This window comes from Mobula hypostoma, chromosome 10 (assembly GCF_963921235.1).
Source record: "Mobula hypostoma chromosome 10, sMobHyp1.1, whole genome shotgun sequence".
Lineage (NCBI taxonomy): Eukaryota > Metazoa > Chordata > Chondrichthyes > Myliobatiformes > Myliobatidae > Mobula > Mobula hypostoma.
The window spans coordinates 2637771-2661552 of record NC_086106.1 but is presented as its reverse complement, the minus strand read 5'-3'; the positions used below and the strand labels follow the sequence as shown (position 1 = coordinate 2661552).

At 41.1% G+C, this 23782-nt stretch overlaps 1 protein-coding gene across 1 annotated transcript in view; it reads left to right on the top strand.

The window, feature by feature from the left end:
* Nucleotides 1-23782, top strand: part of timm50 (translocase of inner mitochondrial membrane 50 homolog (S. cerevisiae)) — a 163341-nt gene that overhangs the window by 102833 nt on the left and 36726 nt on the right. Inside the window, exons 4-6 of the mRNA XM_063061235.1 lie at nucleotides 8912-8970; nucleotides 10428-10547; nucleotides 18542-18646. Coding sequence (XP_062917305.1) covers nucleotides 8912-8970; nucleotides 10428-10547; nucleotides 18542-18646 — 284 coding nt within the window. The remainder of the gene's footprint in view (nucleotides 1-8911; nucleotides 8971-10427; nucleotides 10548-18541; nucleotides 18647-23782) is intronic.

Below are 23782 nucleotides of genomic sequence, written 5' to 3'. Positions count from 1 at the left end.
GTTGCATTGACCATGAATTGCTGTCTATTGTCCATTCATGCCCAGCCCTTTTTTGTTAATATTCTGCTGCAAAACATTATCTTTGGTTCCTGGTTTTTGCATTCATGAAAATATACAGTGCCTTGCAAGGTCAAGTTTGAAAATTTCAATTTATTTGAGTTGAGCCAATATCATTGTAAAATTTTCAAAGATCTTGTTTAATATTGTTTTCCTCCCTGAAACCTGACCCACTGTACATCATATCTTGTCTACTTTTTGAAGTCACATTCCACTGGGTGTTTGACACACTCCAAGGTAGCATCTTTGTAATTGTTTCAACTTCAAAACTTCCCACCTTTTGCTCATGTATTAGGAGTAGAACATTGATGCATTTGTACAGTATCCAGGACATCTTCAAGCTGCAGAGAGTTGTAAACTCAGTCAGCTCCATCATGGGCACTAGCTTCCGTAGTATCCAGGACATCTTCAAGGAATGATGGCTTTTAAAAAAAGTGGCATCCATCATTAGGGACCCCATAACCCAGGTCATGCCCTGTTCTCATTGCTACCATCAGGAAGGAGTTATAGAAGCCTGAAAGCACACACTCAGTGGTTCTGGAACAGCTTCTTCCCCTCTGCCATTAGACTTCTGAATGGACGTTGAACCCATGAACATTACCTCACTATTTTTTTCAATTTTTGCACTATTTATTTATTTTAACTATTTATTATATAAGTATATATACGTACTTTAATTCGTGTTTTTTCCTATTATCATGTATTATATTGTACTGCTCCTGCAAAGGCAAAACATTTCATGACATATGCCAGTGATATTAAGCGTGATTCTAATTCTGATGGTACTCCTGCTAGCAGCATCATTCTGGCTATAGATTCACTTATTGTGCAAAGTTTTGTTAAAGACTCAGCTAGCTAGTATCCACACGTGGGAGTATTGCACCCAACCCCTAACTTGCTTTTTTTTACATTTCTCTTTTCTATTGTTATCTCACTATCCAGTTTATTTATCTTTCTACTCTTCATTTCTCCTGTCTGACCCTCATTCCTTCCACCTCAGCCTGTGTCCTTTGCCTTTATTTTCCACCTGTAGTTACTAGGTGTGATGACCACAGCCATCGTATGCACCCTATTTCCTGTGGCATTTTTTCCTTGCTTCATCTCACACTGTCAATCTTGCACTTTCGCATGCTTTCCCTCACTCCAACACACAGGTTAACACCTGAAAGCATTAACCAGTCATCTGTTTCAGCTGTTCCTCGACATAAACATCAGAATAAAAAAACAAATCGGGGATCATTCAGCAGGACTCCCAATGATTGATTAACACTCCTTTTTTGTTTGAATGAAATCAGGCACCAAAATGCTAATACTCTCTCTCAGAGGAGCATTTAGTAATCACTGCGCAGTCAGCACTGCCAAACTGGCTCCTCCTCCTAGCCGCACATGAATCGCCAGCTGTACCTAGATTAGCAGTGTACCGCTCTCTATTGTCTGATGTCAGCAGTCCAATAAAATTCAGTCTCTTATGCCCAGACACTTTAACCCTTAACTCATGCCTTGAACTCACTGCTAGTCTGAAAACAATTTTCCTTCCCTACCCATCAAAGACAGTGACGAGGATTGAGCTAATTTTCCAGGGACAGTATTCTTGGTATGTTTTTTAATTAAAATGCAGCCATCCACCTGTGATTGATAGTTGACTCTGATCAAAAGTGCTTCACAATTGAACCTGGTACAATATTCATATACATTTGACAATATCTGTCAGTGTTCTCAGTAATCGAGCGCCTTGTTTATCAATGCTTTTCCCAACGTTCACCTGTAGAACTTAATGGGTCTACCACTTCTACGAACTTCACGACTGTAACTGGTACTGGCTAAGGCATCTGTCATACAGAGCTTGTTCATCCTCTCAAAGTTCGAAGTACATTTATTATCAAAGTATGTATGCTATATGGAACCTTAAGATTCTTCTCCTTACAGGCAGCCTAGAACAAAGAAACCCAATAGAATCTATTAAAAAAGGAAGCCAGTCAAGTACCCAATGTACAGAAAAAGAACCAAATTGTGCAAACAATAAAAGTAAGCAAATAATACTCAGAGCTGAAGTTCACAAAATTGAGTCCACAGCCACAAAGCCAGTCACAGCCGATAGTTGTAGTCCACAGCCTCAGCTCAGCACAGAGGTGGGTATACTTGCTGACTAGTAAGCAGAACACTGGCCCAACAATCAATATGCAACACATTCCACTTTCACTTCCTCCAAAGGATCTTTCCTTCCACAGGCTGAGATCATTTTTCAGAAAGGTATTTTTAATTTAAACCAGATTTTCCCCCTCAGCATCTGATGGTTGCTTTGTGGGAGGCTGGTTGTTCGCTGCAGCCATTAAAATTCTCAATTAGACCTATTTTTGTCTAAGTGTCTGGAGTCTGAACATCAAGTAAAATCTAGTACTGTAACTTCTGAAATTTAGGCTTAGTGATTTTGTTTTTAAGGTTTTCAATATACTAATCTTGAAATGGAGTTAGTATTTTGATCAACTAATCAGGATTGAAAGGATGGTGAATCTGTGGAATTCATTACCACAGATGGCTTTGGAGGCCAGGTCATTGGGTGTATTTAAAATGGAGGTTGATAGGTTCTCGATTAGTAAGGGATTCAAAGCTTATGGGGAGAAGGCAGGAGAATAAGGATGAGAGGGATAATAAATCAGCCATGATGGAATGGCAGAGCAGACTCTGGGCCAAATGACATAATTCTGCTCTTATGTCTTATGGAAACGTGAGGTGATAAGGAATTTTTTTTTGGCTGGTGGGTGAGTTTAGGAGCAAAGGAGTATCGTCAAAACTGGAGCTGGGCCTTTCATGATTGAAGCTGAGAAATACTTGGAAATGGTTTGTAGAAGTTTGGAATGAAACCTTGCAAGGTCACCATTATTTATTTATTTATTTTTATTTATCGAGATACAACACAGAATAGGCCCTTCTGACCCTTTGAACCACACCCCCCAGCAAACCCTGATTCGACCTTAGCCTAATCATGGGACAATTTACAGTGACCAATTAACCTACCAACCGGTACGTCTCTGGACTGTGGGAGGAAACCAGAGCACTCAGAGGAGACCCACGCAGTTACGGGGAGAATGTACAAACTCCTTTCAGGCGGTGGCAGGAATTGAACCTGGGTCGCTGGTACTGTAAAGCGTTGTGTTAACCACTGTGCTATTGTGCTGCCTCTATGGACCTGTTATGGTTAGTGTAAAATTCTTTCTAAACAAGTACCATAGGTAACTATGGTATGTCAGAAAAGTACTGGTGATTCAGAAACTGTATTTGAGACACTCCGTGTATAGCATTTTGGATTGGACGTTCACTTTTCTGTAATGAAGACTGATGCCCGAAAGTGGAAGATTGCACAATTGGTGTAAATGAGTAAAAGCTGTGCAAATCTTGAAACTCATAGTTCTATTTTTTAATGAACATGAGCCATTAGAGGAAACTTCCCCTCAGAGTATTCAGATGGTTGTTAAATTTTATAACTTGTTGTCTGAGGCTGTTGCTCTATAGATGTGACACATTGGAGTTGTTTGCGATCAGCAGCCTTCCTCATTTGCTTTCAAGTTAGTGTTGGTCCATTATGGACTCATTAATGTAAGTAGTGCATAATTATTTTAAACTGGTAAATCTGCCTCGGGCTACCATGTACTGTTAGTTTCCAACAGTTTTGTTCGCCCTTGTGAACAATATGGCAGTAATAGGCTACGGAAAGTATCATAATTATGTAAATTAATTCCATTTGCACTTAATGGTCATGTGTATAAGAAATACAAGATAATTATTGCACCTTGATCGTACACACGAATCATTTTCCTAGCTCACAAACAGTTATCTATTCCAGTACACAACAGTCATTTGATCTCAGGTTTCATCTTTTCATGTTTGAGTGAACCACTGGTGGTGTCCTCTTTTTTTTAAATTAAAATGGCCATTGTTGATGTGTAAGCTTTAATGGTGAGTTTCTAGTGCAGGAGTTCCCAACATTTTTTATGCCGTGGACCCCTATCATTAAAAACCTCTGATCTATTGCTATTATGGCACAGACTTGATGGGTCGAGTGGCCTAATTCTGCTCCTATGTTTATGGTCTATTATATACAACTTTATAGCCATCAGCAACCGCAAAATAAAGTTGCCAGGACTATTACATTTGCCATTGGGAAGGCTGGCTATACGTTTTTGTGTTCACCAGCACCTTCGCGTACATTGCAAACAGCAATATCCTTTAAGGACTGTGGTTCATTGCTATGAAAAACTGCACCCATAATCTTAAAGCATCCGCCATTGCATCTGTCACAGCCTTGGGACATTACAAGTTTTTCAATTGTAAAGGCAAGCAAGGGTGTGGTAATAGAATTGCTATTTAATATATTTAGGGATACAGCACGGTAACCAGCTCTTCTAGCCCAACAAGCCTGCGCCGCCAATTATTCCCATGTGACCAAATAACCTACTTAGCCATACACCTTAGGAGGAAACCAGAAAACCTGAAGGCAAACACGAGGAAATCTGCAGATGCTGGAAGTTCAAGCAACACATATAAAAGTTGCTGGTGAACGCAGCAGGCCAGGCAGCATCTATAGGAAGAGGTACAGCTGACGTTTTGGGCTGAGACCCTTCGTCAGGTGTTAGTCCTGATGAAGGGTCTCAGCCCGAAACGTCAACTGTACCTCTTCCTATAGATGCTGCCTGTCTGCCCGGCCTGCTGCGTTCACCAGCAACTTTTAAACCTGAAGGCAACCTGCATGGTCACAGGGAGAGCGCGTAACCTCCTTACAGACAAGGGCGGAATTGAATCCGGGTCACTGCCGCTATAGTAGCATTACTGCTAATCCTTACGCTGTTGTGTCGCCCAAAGTAACATAATTATCTCACCTAATGTGCTAGAATCCAGAGATTTGGACTAAAGATCCTGAGATATGGGTTTGGACCCTTCTGTGGCCATTTGCAAAATATATATTCTATTCATTACATAATTCTGGAAATAAAAAAAAATCAGTAATGGTAAGCATGAAATACATGATTCTGAAGCTACCAATGTGGTCAACTCTCAACTGTCATCTGAACTGACTTGGCAAACCACGCGGTATGAGTGCAGTTTGAAAGGCAATAAATGTAGCTTTGCCTGGGGCTTGCGCAGCCCATTAAAGGATAAAAACAATATCTAATTATTGTAATTTGAGAACAAGGTTATCGATTCATTCACAGCAAGCTCCAACAAACAGCATTGACTAAACCTTCACATCATTTTCTAGGTGTTCTTTGCGGAATGATTATTAGCTACAGCAGTGAGAAATGATCTCCTCTTGTATCTTTTGGATCCAGTAGTTCACGTCCCAGTTTAATGTACCTGCCAAAAACTGGCATCTGACAATGTCGAGTCAAGTTTGTTGTCATTTAACTATATATGTGTATATTGTTAAATGAGACTTCATTTCTCTGATCCAGGGTGTAAAGCATAGTAGTACACATAACACACAGTGAAGTAAGGACAAAATCTACAGATGAATTATGCATAAGTAAACAAAGTAAAGTGTATAAATTAAATATTGTCAGGTACAGAACAGATTAACTGATGATACTTTGAATGTGATCTGACAGGAGTCCAGAAGCCTAATGGCCTGAGGGAAGAAACTGTTTCCTATCCTGACTGTTCTTGTTTTTATGTATCATAATCTCCTGTCTGATGGTAGAAAGTCAAAGAGGATGCTGGATGGGTGGGATCCTTGATAATACTAAGCCCCCTGTGTATGAAGCACTCCTGGTAAATGTCCCTGATGGATGGTAGGGAGACCCCTGTGATCTTCTCAGCTGTTGTGCAGAAGTGAAATGTTCGCCTGGATTTGAACCTGCTGGTTGCCGCCTTAGAGGCCAGAATTCTAGCATATTTAGTTGAATAATTATGTAACTTTGGGTGGCATGTTAGCGTAACATTATTACAGTGCCGGTGGCCTGGGTCGAATTCGGCCACTGTTTGTAAAGAGTTGCTACATTCTTTTATAAACTCAGACTCAAACCTGTTTGCTGACTTAGAGACCAGGTTGCTGTTCATTGAATCACAACCGACACTTGGTGCAGGTCGGTAGTCTCTTCATTACTTTTATGTGTTGAAGGATGATCTGTGACTTCAAGATATTTTTCCCCAAAGCAACACATACAAAATGCTGGAGGAACTCAGCACATCAGATAGCACCAATGGAAATGAATAAACAATCTTTAATCCCAAGACTTTATTTTCTCAGTTGCAGCAAATATTTATTTCTTTAGCTGTCAACCTGTTGCTAAGACATGCAAGAATGAATATAAACCTTGAAGTCCAGGAGTTCCCAACCTGCGGTCAACGGACCCCTTGTTTAATGGTATTGGTCCATGGCATTGAAATGGTTGGGAACCTCTGGTTTAATTGATTATTTTCTCCCTCATGTGTTCAATGGGTTTCATTAAATACATATATACTATTCACCATTAAATCTTATAATGTTAAAATAGTTTAAATAGCTGAACATGACCAAGTGTTCAGCTGGAGCAAGGACCCGGGCCCTGTAATCCACTTACCCCCACAACAGGTCTATAACAGATGCAATCTCATTGGTTCTCCACTCTGCTTTGGAAGGCTTAGACAACTCCTAGACATAAGTCAGGCTACTGTTGATCAATTACAGCTCAGTGTTAAACACCATTATTCTGTCAGTACTAATAACCAAGCTTCAAGTCCTGGGCCTCTGTACCTCCTCTGCAAATTGATCCTCAATTTCCTTATTGGGAGATCACAGTCAGTGTGGATAAGTAATATCATCCCCTCCTTGCTGACTATCAATGCAGGCGCACTTTAAGGATGCATGTTTAGCTCACTGCTCTATTCTCCTTACACTCATGACTGTGGGACTTAAGCATAACTCAAATTCCATTAATAAATTCGCCACCGTCATTGGTAGAGTATCAGATAGCGATGAGGAGGCATAGGAGCAAGAGGGATTAACTGTTTGACTGTCACAATAAACCCTCGAACTCAGCATCAGCAAGACCAAGGAGCTGATTGTGGATTTCAGGAAGGGGATGGGAGAACACACATCAGTCCTTATTGCAGGGTTAGCAGTGCAAAGTCTGAGCAATTTAGTAACAGCTTCTTCAGGATCAGAAACAAATTTATCTTCACGACATATGTCATGAAATTTGTTGTTTCGTGCCAAAGGTACAATGCAGGACATAAAAATTACTTTGAGCTACAAAAATAATTCATGCAAAAGAGGAATAACAAGGTAGTGTGATCATGTACCTTCTTGTGGAACCACATGTTGAAGATGCTTTCGATGCTCGTGATGCGACTGGCTGGGTTTACAACCCTCTACAGCTTCTTCTGAACATGCATATTAGATCCTCCATTCCAGGCAGTGATGCAATCAGTCAGAATACTGTCCAAATTTGCAAGAGTCTCTGATGACATATCAAATCTTTTCAAACTCTTAATGAAATAGAGCTACTGTCATGCTTTCTTTGGAACTGCATCAATGTGTTGAGCCCAAGATAAATTCTCCGATTGTTGACTCTTTTCACTACTGACTCCTCAGTGAAGACTGTTGTGTGTTTCCCGACTTGCCCTTCCTGAAGTCTGTGCAATCAGTCCCTTGGGCTTGGTGATACTGAGTGCGAGGTTGTTGCTGCAACATCACTTAATCAGCATATCTATCACATTCCCGTCTGCCTCTTAGATGCCATCTGATATCCTTCCAAAAATACCGGAGTCAACAGTAAATTCATTGATGGCATCTTAGCTGTGCCTAGCCACACCAACATGAGTAGAGCAGTAAGCTAAGCACGCATCTTTGAGGTGCGCCTGTATTGATTGTCAGTGCTGAGGTGATGTTATCACTGACCATAGTGTTCCGGTGAGGAAGTCAAGGATCCAGTCACAGAGGGAGGTTCAGAGACCCAGGTTTTGAAGCTTGTCGATGAGCACTGATGGGATGATGGTGTTTAATGCTGAGCTGTAATTGAAAAACAGCAGCCTGATGTATGCTTTGCTGTTGTCTAGGTTCTCCAAAGCCTAGTGGAGAAGCAGTGAGATTGTGTCTGTTGTAGACTCATTGTGGCTGTAGGCAAATTGCCGTGTGTCCTGGTTCTTGCTGACACAGAAGTTATTTCTGTCCATGACCAACCACTCAAAGGCCTTCATTACAATAGATATGAGTACTACCGAGAGATTCGACTGTTGATGCTTCTCTTCTTGTCTGCAACCGACTGCAACAGTGAGAGGCTGGGAGTGTCACTAAATGCAAGGAAGATGTCCTTGTCTGCACTACCATCAGATTTCTGAATGGTTCATGAACATTATCTTGTTTTTCCTGCTTTTCACTATTTATTTTTTATTATAATATAGATTATTTATAGATTTTTATGTCTGCCCTCTACTGCAAATCTGAGGTCATATGTCTGTGAAAAATCTGATTCTGATTTTAATGAAGTTCAGTTTATTTTTAATTATGTGTATCTTTATATCCTGGATTAAATGTACTATTTTGCCGAAGTACCGAACAATTGATTTTGACTGTCACATATACTGATATACAGTGAACAACTTTGTTTTTCATTCCATCCATACAGATCATTTCATTACAACAGTGCATTAAGGTCATACAAGGGAAAACATAAAAGAATGCAGAATAAAGTGTTATGATTGCAGAGAAGGTGCAGTACAGGCAGAGACAATAAGGCACAAGGCCATAACAAGATGGAATGCAAGTTCAAGAGTCCATTTTATCATGCTAGGGAACTGTTCAGCTGTCTTACAACAGCGGCATAGAAGCTGGCCTTGATTGGTGATACATGTTTTCAGGTTTTACTGTTGTGTCTTACAGATCCTCCTGTGGTACAGCAGTTACGAAGAACATATCGTTACTTCAAAGATTACAGACAGGTGGGTGATTATCAAGAGATCCTTGTCCAATCAAGCAGAACAGGGTACAGTGACTATAGGTGTAGTTCATGGTATGTGCATGTCCAGATTCCTTATAAGTCAACAAAAATTGCAGGTCATGATCCACAAATTTGTGATCGGGTTTTGTGTGGCTTCGATTTGAGTACTTTTAGGCTTTGCTTTAACACTTTGCCATGTGAAAAATGGACATCTGGGATCAAAAGAAATAGGAGGATTAGGCCATATGTCCTAATTAACCTGCACTGAAACTCAACAGGTTCTCCACATCTAGTTGTTCCTCCCTAATCCATATATACCATGATTTCCCTGAAGTTCTTTTGTCTGAATTTGAATATACTTAGTGACTGAACACCCGCAGGCCACTGGGGTAGAGAATCAGAAGGGTTTGTAATCTGCTGGCGTGGAAAGGAACACCAGACTTTAAAATCCTGCTCCTGTTTATCACTACATCCTGAAACCTCAACATTCAAGACACCTCTTCTTTTTGTGTTCACGAAGTTCCATCTTTAGCAAGCCTTTCACTAAAACTTTCTCCCTCCTTTTAGATTAGGGAGATAAATCGTGCAATTAATGTTTGTGCAAAGTCAGTTATGCTCTTCTGTTAAAAATAAAGACCTGTACTGGACATAACCTCCTACTTTACAACTGAGTAGTATATTTGCCAACTGCAGTGGAGGCTCTTGAAAGTATTCAAGCTTCATGACTGCTGCATTACCTGTTCCAGAGATTATAACATTGAAACAAACTACTCTGATAATAAACATGAGGTTCTGCAGACATTGGAAATCCAAAGCAGCACGCACAAAATGATGGAGGAGCTGAGCAGGTCAGGCAGCATCTATGAAAATGAATAAACGGTGGATTTTTTGGGCTAAGACCCTTAACCAGGACTTCTGATAATATTGGTTTCTTGATGTCAGACTGGCAAAGCTGCATTAAATTTTGTGTGAAATCAAATTGTTCACTTGTGCAGCTATGCTGAAAGCTGGCTTTCTAAGCCAGCGAAATAGCAGCCGCTCCAACTGAATGTGAACAGCTGTCTCTAGAGGAAGAGAGCAAAACCAGCTGACTGGGTGGTGTTCTTGACACACAACTGCAGTAAATGGGTTATTAAGAGTACTTGTGTTACCGTCAGTGGATGTTAAGATTCTGTTGTGGTGGGTTGTCCTGTGGTACACGTCAAGCTTCAGGTGTGTAGTAATCCCCTGACAGCTGGAAGCTGACTCAAGCAGCAGATCTGTGAATGCAACAATAGAGAACTAGTGGCATTGAGGTTGTCATCAATAGATGGGAGGGATGCTCTGAAAAGAAACTTTCTTTCCCCTGCCTCTTCAGACTGATCAAAGTATTGTATTTTACAAATTTGCCCTTGTAACATAAGCTGTTGCACGTTTCTTTGATCGTGCCCTTTTTCTTTCATTTCTTTTTTTCCCCAGATGATAATTGAGCCCACCAGTCAGAAGCTGCTGCCAGACCCCCTTAAAGAGCCATATTACCAGCCACCGTATACTCTTGTGTTAGAACTAACAGATGTGTTACTGCACCCAGAATGGTCGGTAAGTCTCTCAGCAACTGATGTGCAACACCTCCAGGCATCAGCTGTAGAAAGGGGAAGAAAAATCGGGAGGAATTTTCTTTTTAAATTTTAACTTTTATTTAAATGAATGTTCCTTTATACCCAATTGGAAAAGAGTTTTTCTTAAATCCTTTGACTTACTTTAAAGTCCTTTGTATCATTTATCTAGCTCTACCTAATAATGATCCAAACCATTTCATTGACTTTGCTTTAATCTGGAAAAACGTCAAGTAAAATGTCTTTACATATACTTTTGGTATTTAGGGAAAGAGGTTTGCTTCTTTTCCTAAGAAAATCTACAAGTGAATGGTAGCACATTGGTTACTAGACTAGTATCCAGAAGCCTGGACCAAGTTACTGAAAGAACAAATTGAAACTGTAACCATGAGGTAAGATTGGCAAAGCCAAGGTCCTTTGAAACATAGAAGGTGGCATTGAGGTTTAATTGGGCATTTTAAACATATCAAGTGCCTATATAGAATAAATTGTTTCCCTTAGCAGAGGGGTCAAAAGCATGGCAGTGTAGAATTAAAGCAACTGGTAAAAATAGTGGGAGAAGAGGTAAATATTTCTTATCCATTGAATCACGGTAGTCTGGAACTTGCTACCTGAGAGAGTGATAGGAACAAAATTCCTTGCTGCATTTAAAATATATCTGGATTTTACTGCAACGCAACAGGTTGCGAGGCTGTGGACTTAGTGCTGAAAACATAGGTTCAGGTTGGATAGTCTTGGCTGACACAGGCACAATGGACTGAATGGCCTTCTATTTCAGTTTTATGATTTCTGTAACTAGATCTGGAAACCTGCCATATGAACATATAGAATAGGAATAAGCCTAGTAGTCTGTCAAGGCTGCAGCGTCATTCACTGACATAATAGCATTTTGATCTTGGTCTCCATTTTCATGCTTGTTTTCTCTAGCAGCCATCACCCCAGTGGACAAGGAATATAGTCTCTCAGGTAGAGAGTTCCAACCGTCTTGACATTCTTTCTCATCTCTGAACTGGGTGTTATGGTAGTGTAGTGGTTAGCACGACGCTATTACAACTCAGGGCATCGGAGTTCTGAGTTCAGTTCCAGCATCCTCTGTAAGGAGTCTCTGTACGTCCTCCCTGTGGGATATGTGGGTTTTTTTCCTGGGTGCTCTAGTTTCCTTCCACAGTCCAAAAATATACCGGGTAGGTTAATTGGTCATTGTAAATTGACCCGTGATTATAATAGGGTCAAATCAAGGTTATTGGAGGTTGCTGGAGTGGTGCAGCTCGAAGGGCCGGAAGGGCTTCCTCCATGCTATATCTCTAAATCAGCCTTCCTCAATCTTCTTGCCCTAAAGGAACCCTTGAAAGAATTTTCAAGGCTCAGGAAAGCCCTGCGTAAAAATTATTATATCTACTGCTCATGATACATTAGCGTTATCAGTGAGTTGTATATATAAACATCCAAAAATAATTGTCAATGCTCTTTTGAGTAGAGAATGAATTTTTAGCCAACCTCTCTTGAAGTCCAAGAATCTTGTCACTTGAAGTCAAAACATTTTCTCCAGGGCCTTGCAGAGACTTTTTCAAATGATTTATATGATGAAAAATGTCTGCCAGGTAGGCTAGTTTCTGCAGCCATTCTTCATCTTCAAAGCACTCAGCAGAATCTGGCATGCTATTTTTTTTGGAAGTACCCCTGAAGTTCACCTTTTAGCTGAAACACCCTGTTGAGAACTCTTCCTCTGCTAAGCCACTGGATTTCTGTATGTAGTAGGAGATTGGTCCAGGTTTTCACACAGTTTTTGTTAAACATTCTCGAGTGGGCTGGTCTTCGTTTAATAAAGTTAACCATTTTTGTAGCATCATCCAGAACTTTTTTCATTTCATCTCCAAGTGTTTTTGACATCAGCAAACCTCTGCGAAGAAAGCAGTGCGTTGTGACAGTGTCAGGATTTTCTAACGAGAAGCAAAACCTCTCGTGGAGCCGACTATTGATGGGCCACCATCAGTACAGATGCCAGCCCAGTTCCTCCAAGACAGATCTTTTGTTTCCATTTATGAAGCAAAACCTTAAATATATCTTGGCCTTTGCTTGGGCAGCTCTTTGCAACAGAAAAAGGTTCCTTGAATTTCATCATCATTTACAAATCTTACAAATGCTACAACATGACATTTTTTGGTGAAATCTGTTGACTCTTCAACCTGGATAGAGAAGCTATTGGTTTTCAGTTTGTCACACAAAACCTCTTCAGCATCATGTGACATGTCATCAAATTGTCGACTTACTGTACTTTTCGAGAGTGAATCCTTCTCAATTTATCGTACTGCATCTTGTCCTAACACGGGGGCTAATAAAATATAAAAAAGGATGGCATAATAAATAACTAAATGAGAAAACTTCAAAAAATGTTAAAAGTTCATAATACAATTCACTTCTAACCTACACAATTCACCTTTTGCAGTGTTTGCAACAACAGCATGGTGGCAGGCCAGCAGCTGAGTTGCACGTAAAAATTCCTTCTTTAGAATGAAAATTTCCCGTCAATTTTCTACTACACTAGTAGAGTTTGTTCGCTCCCATAAGCCAGTCAGTGGCACATGAGGGGAAGTTGGTGGAGGTAACTCAAGAGGAGAGGCTAAAGTCACAGCCCAAGTTGAGCGAGTCCATTCAATGCTCCTTATCAGCCTACCGTCCTCGCCTCCGTGCAGTACAGAGCTCATCAATTATCAACACCCTCCCCTACCTTGCATTAAAAATTGGGAATGGGCTTAACCAAATAAACACGGTCCTACTGTGGACTGCCATATTGGCTGAGAGGCCTGTAATGAGATTGTTAACGGGGCTGCTCGGTCACTGCTCCTGCCCACCATTGTGAAAGTGAGGTTCAGAAAGCGATGTTAATTTTTAAAAATCATAATCTCTTGTGGAACCCTTAGCAACCTCCCGCAGAACCCCGGTTGAGGAACCCTGCTCTAAATAAACAAATAAATAAACACATTAATTGATTGATTAATTAAATAGTCTGAAACTATATACCCTACTTCCAGATTCCAATATCATCTCAATGTCTACCTTGTTGAGCTTCAGTGCTTACAACCAACTCACTCAGTTCTTCTTAGGGGAATTGAAAACCTTTTCATTCCAGGAATCAATGAAGAAAGCCTCTTGAGATCTGTCTCTAATCCAATTGCAACACTTCTTAGAAAATGCTGAAACTTTATGCAATCCTCCAGGTATGATCTGATTCCATAAGACCCTAAGCCATTGTTGGAAGACTTACAAACTGAACACTCCACTCCTTTTTAGCAGCTGAGGAATTTAATATTAAATAAATTTGGGAATGAAGAGTGAGTATCATTATGTATCTACTGGATTGTTAAAAAAAAGCCCACCCAAGTTCTTCAGGGAGGAAATCTGCATCCTGGTCCGGCCTGACACTATACCCAAACAAATAAGTTGATCCTGGACGGTCCTTTGAAGTATCCTGGTAAGCCACAAGTATTTGGAGATTTGTAGTAAATGCTGCTGTTGAATGCAATCAACAAGTAAATAAAAATAAACAAAGGCTCGGCAGTAATCTTTTCCATTTCTTCTCTTTCACAGGCTAAAGGTATCATTCCATTTATTTATTTATTGAGATGCAGCATGGAGTAGACCCTTCAGGCCCTTCGAGCCACATCACCAAGCAACCCGATTTAATCCTAGCCTAAACACAAGACTATTTATAAAAACCAATTAACCTACCAAGTCTTTGGACTGTGGGAGGAAACCGAAGCACCCAGAGGAAACCAACACATGTGGCTCCTTACAGGCAGGGGCAGGAACTGAACCCCTGTCACCCGTACTGTAAAGCGTTGTGCTAACCACTACACAACGATGCCACCCTATGATTGTCATCCTCTCCCATCCCTGCTTTTTCATAAGGATTAATTCTTTGTGTGTTTTCTCTTCACTAGATAGTGTAATGGTTAGCATGGGGCTTTACAGTTCAATTTCTGCCGCTGCCTGTAAGGAGTTTGTACGTTCTCCCCATGACTGCGTTGGTTTCCTCCAGGAGCTCTGGTTTCCTCCCACAGTTCAAAGATGTACCAGTTAGTAGGTTAATTGGTCATTGGAAATTGTCCTGTGATTAGGATAGGGTTAAATCGGGAATTGCTGGACGGTATGGCTTGAAGGGCAGAAGGGCCTATTCCACGCTGTACCACAATAAACAAACCAATAAGGAAAGAAACAGTCTCTTCATTACAGGGGATATCAGTGTTGAGGATGTTTCCATCCTCTTCCAAATTCAGAGAGCAAAACGGTGACGAGTAATAACTTTGTTCTTTCACGCCCGATTACAGAAGTACCGAGACCAATTGCTGTGTCTCTGCTATTGGCCTGTATTGAGCCTGGAATCAGTTGACTTCAAAGACTGTGTAGTGGCTATTCCTTGTTTCACTGTCCCAAGTGTTTCATTGTATCTGTGGAAACCCACACCTGTTGAGTGGGCAGTCTGGTGTAATCTGAGCACCTGAATATGGAGCAGGTGGCTGCAAAGAGTGAGGACTTCCCATATGCTGTTTTTTTTTCAGATGGGAGGGGCTGCAGTGATATTTATTACAGTTACTTTTTAACAATGTGCACCTATGATGAAAGCAATTGACCTTAGGCAAGGTGATGAGAACTGTTATGATTTAATATTCTTGGAAGTACTGCCTTATTGTGACATCTTTGAGTTTGCAGATTGTAAAAGTTGTTGATATAGAATGAGAAGTGTGGGTTTTCTCCCTTTCTGGTGACATGAACAGATTCCATTAGATGATGCAAATAGAGTTCAGATTAAATCTCTTCACCCATCCTCAAAGGGCTGTGTTACAGTTTTCCTGCATGTCAAACGTTAAATATAGAATAAGGAGCAAAAACATCTCAGCATGATTCCCGTGTGTCATAGATTATACTTCCGTTATCAGACCACTGTGAGGCTTTATAATGGAGTAAGAACACTAGGGTGTTGCTGTGATACCGTAATGAAGACAATTCCATTAATTACGTGATGTTGAGGCTCTATAAAGCATTTGTGAGACCACACTTGGAGTATTGTGTGCAGTTTTGGGCTCCTTATTTTAGAAAGGATATACTGGCATTGGAGAGGGTTCAGAGAAGATTCATGAGAATGATTCCAGGAATGAAAGGGTTACTGTATGAGGAACATCTGGCAGCTCTTGGGTTGTATTCCCTGGAGTTCAGGAGAATGAGGGAGGATCTCATAGAAACATTCCAAATGTTAGAAGGCCTGAACAGATTAGATATGGCAAAGTTATTTCCCATGGTAGGGGAGTCTAGGACAAGAGGGCACGACTCTAGGATTGAAGGACGTCCATTGAGAACAGAGATGAGGAGAAATTACTTCAGTCAGAGAGTGGTAAATCTGTGGAATTTGTTGCCATGAGAGGCTGTGGAGACCAAGTCATTGGGTGTATTTAAGGCAGATAGATAGGTTCTTGATTAGCCAGGGCATCAAAGAGTATGGGGAGAAGGCAGGGGAGTGCGGATGACTGGAAGAATTGGATCAGCCCATGATTGAATGGCAGAACAGACTCGATTGGCCGAATAGCCTACTTCTGCTCCTGTATCTTATGGTCTTATAATTATAGTCAATACCAGGATCAGATCAGAATAAACATCCAAATTATAGCTGGTGGGCTCAGGGTAGTTCAGTCCAAGAAGAGCAGCCAATGAGTTTATTTTTGGACAAGTATTTCTACTCATGTAATTGTCCTGTAAGAATTTCAAGAAAGGAATGTGGCTAATATGGATGAATGCTAAGTAGAAAGATCAAGATTTGTCAGCTTCTATACCTTGAGAAAAGTGCAGATTAATGGGAAAGTAAATTAAAATTCTACCTGTGGGCTCAGTACTTCATGAAACACGCATCAGAAACAAAGAATGAATACCCTGAGCTGACTGAACATGAAGCTTTTCCATTTAGCAATATCATTGAACCTGATTTGCATTGCATTAAACCTGAACCATCCGAAGCACCTTCAAATATTTAGGACCTTCTTACTCCGAACCAGGAGTTCCCAACCTTTTTTATGCTATGGACCAAAACTGTTAAGCAAGGAGTCAGTGGACCCCAAGTTGGGAACCCCTGCTCTAAACTACGGATAGAGTTTAGACTTGGCTGTAAATTCCTGACGAACTTTCCAATGGGGTTTACAGTTTACAGTTTAAAAAGACTCATGGGATGAGGGTGGGGATGTCAGTCTGAAATCTAGACTAAACTCTCTGCTTGGTGGTAGTATAATTGGCCTTAGTGACCCATATTGTGGAATTTTATTTTATTTAGAGATACAGCACGAAGTAGACTCTTCTGATCCTTCGAGCCGCGTCGCCCCAGCAACCCCCAATATTTTAGGGGTGGCATGGTAGTGCAATGATTAGTGGTCAGCATGCTGCTTTACCATACCAGTGACACGGGTTCAGTTCCTGCTGCTGTCTCTAAGGAACTTGTATGTTCTCCCCATGACCATGTGGATTTCCTCCAGATGTTCTAGTTTCCTCTCACAGTCCAAAGACATACCATTTGGTAGGTTAATTGGTCATTGTAAATTGTCCTGTGATTAGGCTAGGATTAAATTATGGGGAAATAAGATGGGCTTATTCCGCGGCATATCTCAATAAATAAACAAACAAACAAGCAAGCAAACCCCAATTTAACCCTAACCTATCCATGGGACAACTTACAATGACCAGTTAACCTACCTGGTACACATTTGGATTGTAGGAAGAAACCAGAACACCCAGGGAAGACCCACGCGTTCCAGGGGAGGGGGTACAGAGATTCCTTCCAGAGGACGCAGGAATTGAACTCTGAACTCTGATACCCCAAGCTGTAATAGCATCACGCTAACTTCAACACTACCATGGTGCCCAGTGTGAAAATAATTCATTGTTTCTGGATCTGATCACTTTCGGGTGGATCATGCAGAAAAAAAAGGAATTAAGCTATCATAGAATGAAGTGTGACCGAATTGTAAGCTCTGAAAGAAAATGACCAACTGGTGCCTGTTGTCAAGGCCATGCATCGAGTACATTCAGACACTGACATTTATGAGCCTGCATCTTGGTTTATAGAAGATGACATATAATTTTCAGCAAAGAATTATACCATGAAATGTGTAATTTTTTTGTGCTGAATCATATGGTTATTTGATAGTATTCAAAGGGAAACAGCATTTATTAATGTTCATCACAGCCAAGCAAATAATTATGTAGTCGTTTCTCTTTGTAATGGGAAAGCTGGTAGACAATTGGCCTATTGGCAACAATATTGACATAAATGACTGCAGTTATAGTAATAAACACAAGAAATTCTGCACATTTGGGAATCCAAAGCAACACACACACAAAATGATGAAGGGACTCAGCATCTATGGAAATGAACAAACAGGCGATATTTTGGGGTGACATCCTTCTTCAGGACTGGAAAGGAAGAGGGAAGATGCCAGAATAAAAATGGTGGGGGGAGAGGAAGGAGGATAGCTAGAAGACAACAGGAGAGGCCAGATGGGTAGGAAAGATAATGGGCTGGAAGGAAAGAAGGAATATGATAGGAGAGGAGAGTGGACCGAAGGAGAAAGTGAAGGAGGAAGGGCACTGGGGAGGGTGATAGGTAGGTGAGGAGTAGGTAAGAGGCCCGAGTGGTGAATGGGAGAAGAGAGGCCTCACCAGTGTCGAGGAGGCTGCATCAGGAGTACCAGATTCAATAGGTGACCCCACTAGATTTGTGGGTGAAGTGTAGGCTCACCTGGAAGGACCGTGGAGCAATTTTGTTAATGTTTCTTTAAGGTTGAGGGATAATTATAGACTACATCACCAAGAGAACTCCCAAAATTTCTTCAATATAGTGCCAGTAGATTTCTTAACTCACTGAGTATGGGATCTTGGCCTCAACATTTCTAAATTGTAGTGTTTTAATTGTCTCACTCTTTCTCTCTTTCCTTCAAGTTAGTCACAGGTTGGCGATTTAAGAAGAGGCCAGGTATTGATTACCTTTTCCAACAATTGGCACCACTGTATGAAATAGTTATCTTCACCACAGAAACAGGAATGGTGAGTTTATCATGTATTTTTGAATTCACATGTGATTAATAATCCTTCACACTACCTTTCATTTATGTTTAGCTTGTTTCTTTTTCAACTTTATGCTTTGCTTAAGACGGTGACTAACTGAGCAACGTGTAAGCTAGCGGGATCGGTTCCAGATTCAATTTCAGTGAAGATCTGGAGGAGGAAATTAGCTATTAAATAAATAAATATTTGATGGTTGGATTTTAGAATTGGGGTAGGATATTTTTCGAAGGGTTGTAAATGATGCATAAAAAGCCATTGTGGTTGAAAGTGGGGAAGAAGGTTTGCAGAGAGGCACCTAGATCAAGGTAATACTGGGAGAGCTGAAAAATTATATTCAATATAGTTGTGTGAAATGTACTGCCAGCGACGGTGGTGGAGATGGATACAACAGGGTCTTTTTAGAGTCTCTTAGATAGGTACATGGAGCTTAGAAAAATAGAGGGCTATGTGGTAGGGAAATTCTAGGCAGCTTCTACAGTAGGTTACATGATCAGCACAACATTGTGGGCCGAAGGGCCTATAATGTGCTGTAAATTGCTGTGTTCTATGGGAAGGTGAAAAGTAATGTATTTGTGCAAGCAAACTACTGTAATGCATATTTAAAGTAAGTCACTCAGAAGTGAAGAGCAACGTAAGGACAAAGTGTATCCATTGATCCCTGAAGAGAGCAGGATCGGTATCTTAAGAGTTTTCAGAAGCCATTTGAGATATTTTATTGGCAGAAGCAAAGCATTCAAGCACAGGGAGCTCAGCTTAAACTTGATAAAGCATAAGATAGACCACAGCTGGAGGACACACCATATGGTGAGCAATTTCAAGTTCCTGGGTGTCAGTATCTCTGAGGATCTGTCCTGGACCCATATTGATGCAACTACAAAGGAAGTATGACAGTGACTATATTTTGTTAGGAGTTTGAGGAGATTTGGTATGTCATCAAAGACACTCGCAGATTTCTACAGTTGAGAGCATTTTAGCTGGCTACATCACCGTCTGGTATGGGGGTTGGGGTGGGCAGGCTATTGCACAGGATCAAAATAAGCTGCAGATCTGTGAACTCAGTCAGCTCCATCACGGGCACTAGCCTCCATAGTATCCAGGATATCTTCAAGGAGCGGTGCCTCAAAAATGCAGCATCAATCATTAAGGACCCCCATCACCCAGAACATGCCCTCTTCTCCTTGTTACCGTCAGGAAGGAGTTACAGAAGCCTGAAGACACACAGTCAACATTTTAGGAACAGATTCTTCCCCTCTGTCATCTGATTTCTGAATGAACACTACTTCAGTACTTCCTTCTAATTTTTATTTTTGCACTACTTATTTAATTTAAATATTATATATATACATTTACTGTAATTCACGTTTTTTTCTCTCTTTTTATTATGTATTGCATTGTACTGCTGCCGCAGAAATGAAAACAAATTTCACTCTGAATGCCGGTGATACTAAACCTGATTCTGATTCTGAACTAGATCAAGTGGGATTATAGAAGGGATTTACAAAGATGTTGCCAGAATGATTAGATAGGGTAGGATTGTTAAGCTTTCGGAAAAGAGGAGGTGTTGGGTATGATGCCCCGAATAGGTGAATTAGAAGGATATGATGAGGTCCTTTCACTGTAATTGGTAGAAGAATCAGAGGTAAACCATGTGACTGCAATTAGAATAGACTCGCTGAAGTAACGTGCAAAGTTATAAATCATTTGCTGAAAAGTGAATTTAAAATTGTACGGCATAGAAACAGACCACTTGACGAGGCACATCCATGCTGACTGTCAAATATCCATCTGCAGTAAATGGGATTACTTGCTCTGTGACTTTCTATACTTTGATATTGCCTGGTCTGAGCTTTCAGTTACCTTGCACTTAATAATTATCCTTATAGCTCCTTCTCACATGCTTTCTTGCTCACTAAGATCATGAGACATAGGAGCAGAATTAGGCCATTTGGCCCTTTGAGTCTGCTCTGTTATTCAGTTATGGCTGACATATCATCCCTCTCAACCCTATTCTCCTGCTTCCTCTCTGTAATTTTGATGCCCTGACTAATTAAGAACTTAATTATGTATATGTGAATAAGACTTCTGCTTAGTACTGTATGTCAGATTACCCTCCCAGGTGAGTCCTGGGCTGGGCATCCTGCTCACTTAAGGAAGGTGAAATGACTCTCTTAGCCTTTCCTTTCCAGGTGTAGTGATTGCCACAGGGCCACTTTTTGGATTGCCGTGTAGGGGGTCACTGGCATATGGCCTCTCCTACATTACTGAGTTTATAACAACAGCTTCACCTGGTGTTTCTGTTCATACTGAGTTTGCTATATCATGGTGCGACTGAGTGTCTAGTGGTATAACTGGCCGAGCAGGCTGGGCTCATCAGCCTTGTTTGGCAGCCAGCCTAGGAGAAGGACAGCTCTGATCCCAAACTCGGGTAGATGGGGCTCGTTAGCCTTGCCAGGCATTCTGTCTATACCCAATATTCAATCTACAGCCTTGCGGTCGCCATAGTCATCACAGCTTGCTGTGCCATTGTGGAATGTCCTTCAGCCTAAAGAGTGGAATCGGTCTGCGCGCACCGATCATCACTATAAACCTACGCAGCGCAGGCAGGAAGTAACAATTTTTCTCTTCTTCGCTACTGATCTTCACAACTTCACAAGTGAAGCACCAGCCATTATCATAGTGTCAAATTTCTGTTTCTGGATTTCAGCTCAGCATTCAACGCTGTGGTCCCACGGACCTTAGAAACATAGAAAACCTACAGCGCAGTATAGGCCCTTCGGCCCACAGTGCTGTGCTGAACATGTACTTATTTTAGAAATTACCTAGGGTTACCCATAGCCCTCTATTTTTCTCAGCTCCATGTACCTATCCAAGAGTCTTTTAAAAGACCCTATTGTATCTGCCTCCTCCACCGTCACTGCCAACCTGTTCCACACACTCACCACTCTCTGCATTAAAAAAAACTTTCCCCCGACATCTCCTCTGTACCTACTTCTAAGCACCTTAAAACTGCACCCTCTCATGTTAGCCATTCCAGCCCTGGGAAAAGCCTCCTGACTATCCACATGATCAATGCCTCTCATCATCTTATACACCTCTATCAGGTCACCTCTCATCCTCCGGCGCTCCAGAGAGAAAAGGCGAAGTTCACTCAACCTATTCTCATAAGGCATGCTCCCCAATCCAGGCAACATCCTTGTAAATCTCCTCGGCACCCTTTCTATAGTTTCCACATCCTTCCTGTAGTGAGGTGACCAGAATTGAGCACAGTTCTCCAAGTGGGGTCTGACCAGGGTCCTATATAGCTTTAACATTACCTTTCGGCTTTGAACTCAATCCCATGGTTGATGAAGGCCAATGCACTATATGCTTTCTTAACCACACAGTCAACCTACATAGCAGCTTTGAGTGTCCTAGGGACCCCAAGATCCCTCTGATCTTCCACACTGCCAAGAGTCTTACCATTAATACTATATTCTGCCATCATATTGACCTACCAAAATGAACCACCTCACACTTATCTGGGTTGAACTCCATCTGCCACTTCTCAGCCCAATTTTGCATCCTATAAACAACATTGCTGAACAAATTCCTGCCCCTTGGTCTACATACACCACTGTGCAACTGGGTGTTGGACTTCCTAACCAACAACCCTCAAATGGTACAACTGTTCCTCCCTCCCTATCATCCTCAACACCAGTGCCCCCCCCCCAGGGCAGTGTACTGAGCCCATTGCTGTACTCTGTGCTCAAACATAACTACATGACCAAACACCTGAGCAATCATATAATCAAATTTGCATGACATCTAAAACTTTGACAAACTTCTCTGGATGTTTGTTGGAGAGTGTATTGACTGGTTGGCTGGTTATGGAAACGCGAATGCCCTTGAACAGAAAATCCTACAAAGTGTGATGGGTGCGGCCCATTCCATCACAGATAAAGCGCTCCTCACTATTGAGCACATCTACACGAAGCAGTGTCACAGTAAAGCAGCATCCATCATTCAGGGTCTCACACCACCAGGTTCAGGAACAGTTGTTACCTCTCAGCCATCAGACTCTTCCCACAATCCATGGACTCACTTTAAAAGACTCTTCACTTTATGTTCTCGATATTTATTACTTATTTATTATTTTTTCTTTGGTACTTACACTTTTGCACATTGGTTGTTTGTCCGTTCTGTTGAGTGTGGTCTGTTATTGATTCTATTCTGTTTCTTGGATTTAATGTGTGTGCCTGCCAGAAAATAAATCTTAGGGTAGTATATGGTGATATATATGTTCTTTGATCATGAATTTACTTTGAACTTTGTTTTCCCAACCCCTCGCAATCTCTGCAACTTTAAACTTGCTTCTTTCTTACTTTTCCAGTTCTGCTGTGAGGCATTAACCATTTTTCTACCCACAGATGTTGTTTGTCCTGCTGAATATCCTTAACGTTTCCTGTTTTTATTAGTTTTGATAAGTGTTTCATTTACTGTAAAGTCATGGAAGGTGTGATAATAAATACAAGTATTACGTTGCTTTCACGGAAACTGTGGGCTGGCTTTGTTTGTTATGTACCCAGCGTATGGGAAATGTGGCAGATAACAAAAAAAATAGAAATACTGTTGTAACAGATTCAATCTCTGAGGCTATGCTTACTGCTAAACTTTCAAACATGTTCTTTGGAACAAGATTGTAAATGAGCTGATGTGAAACCGATATACTTACTCTGGAATAGATAATGATGAATGTGGGGTGGCAGGTTTCTGCCTGCTTACATGAGGGAGGTTATTTGCTGACAATGCTCATTGTTACTAAACCAAATGGCAGATGGAATTTAAATGTAAGAACATAGGAAGTGATACATTTTGAGAGGACTAATAAGCTTTAGGATGTACACAATAATTAGTGGGAGCCCAGGAATACTGAGAACCATCAGGACATTGGTGTACTGTCCTAGGATCGCTAAACGTAGCGGCTCAGACAAGTAAGGTAGTTAAGAATTCTTGCTGGGTACTCCGGGTAGCTTCCAACCTGACGGCATGCCCATTCCCATTCCGACATGTCAGTCCATGGCCTCCTGTACTGCCATGATGTAGCCATTCTCAGGTTGGAGAATCAACATCTCACAG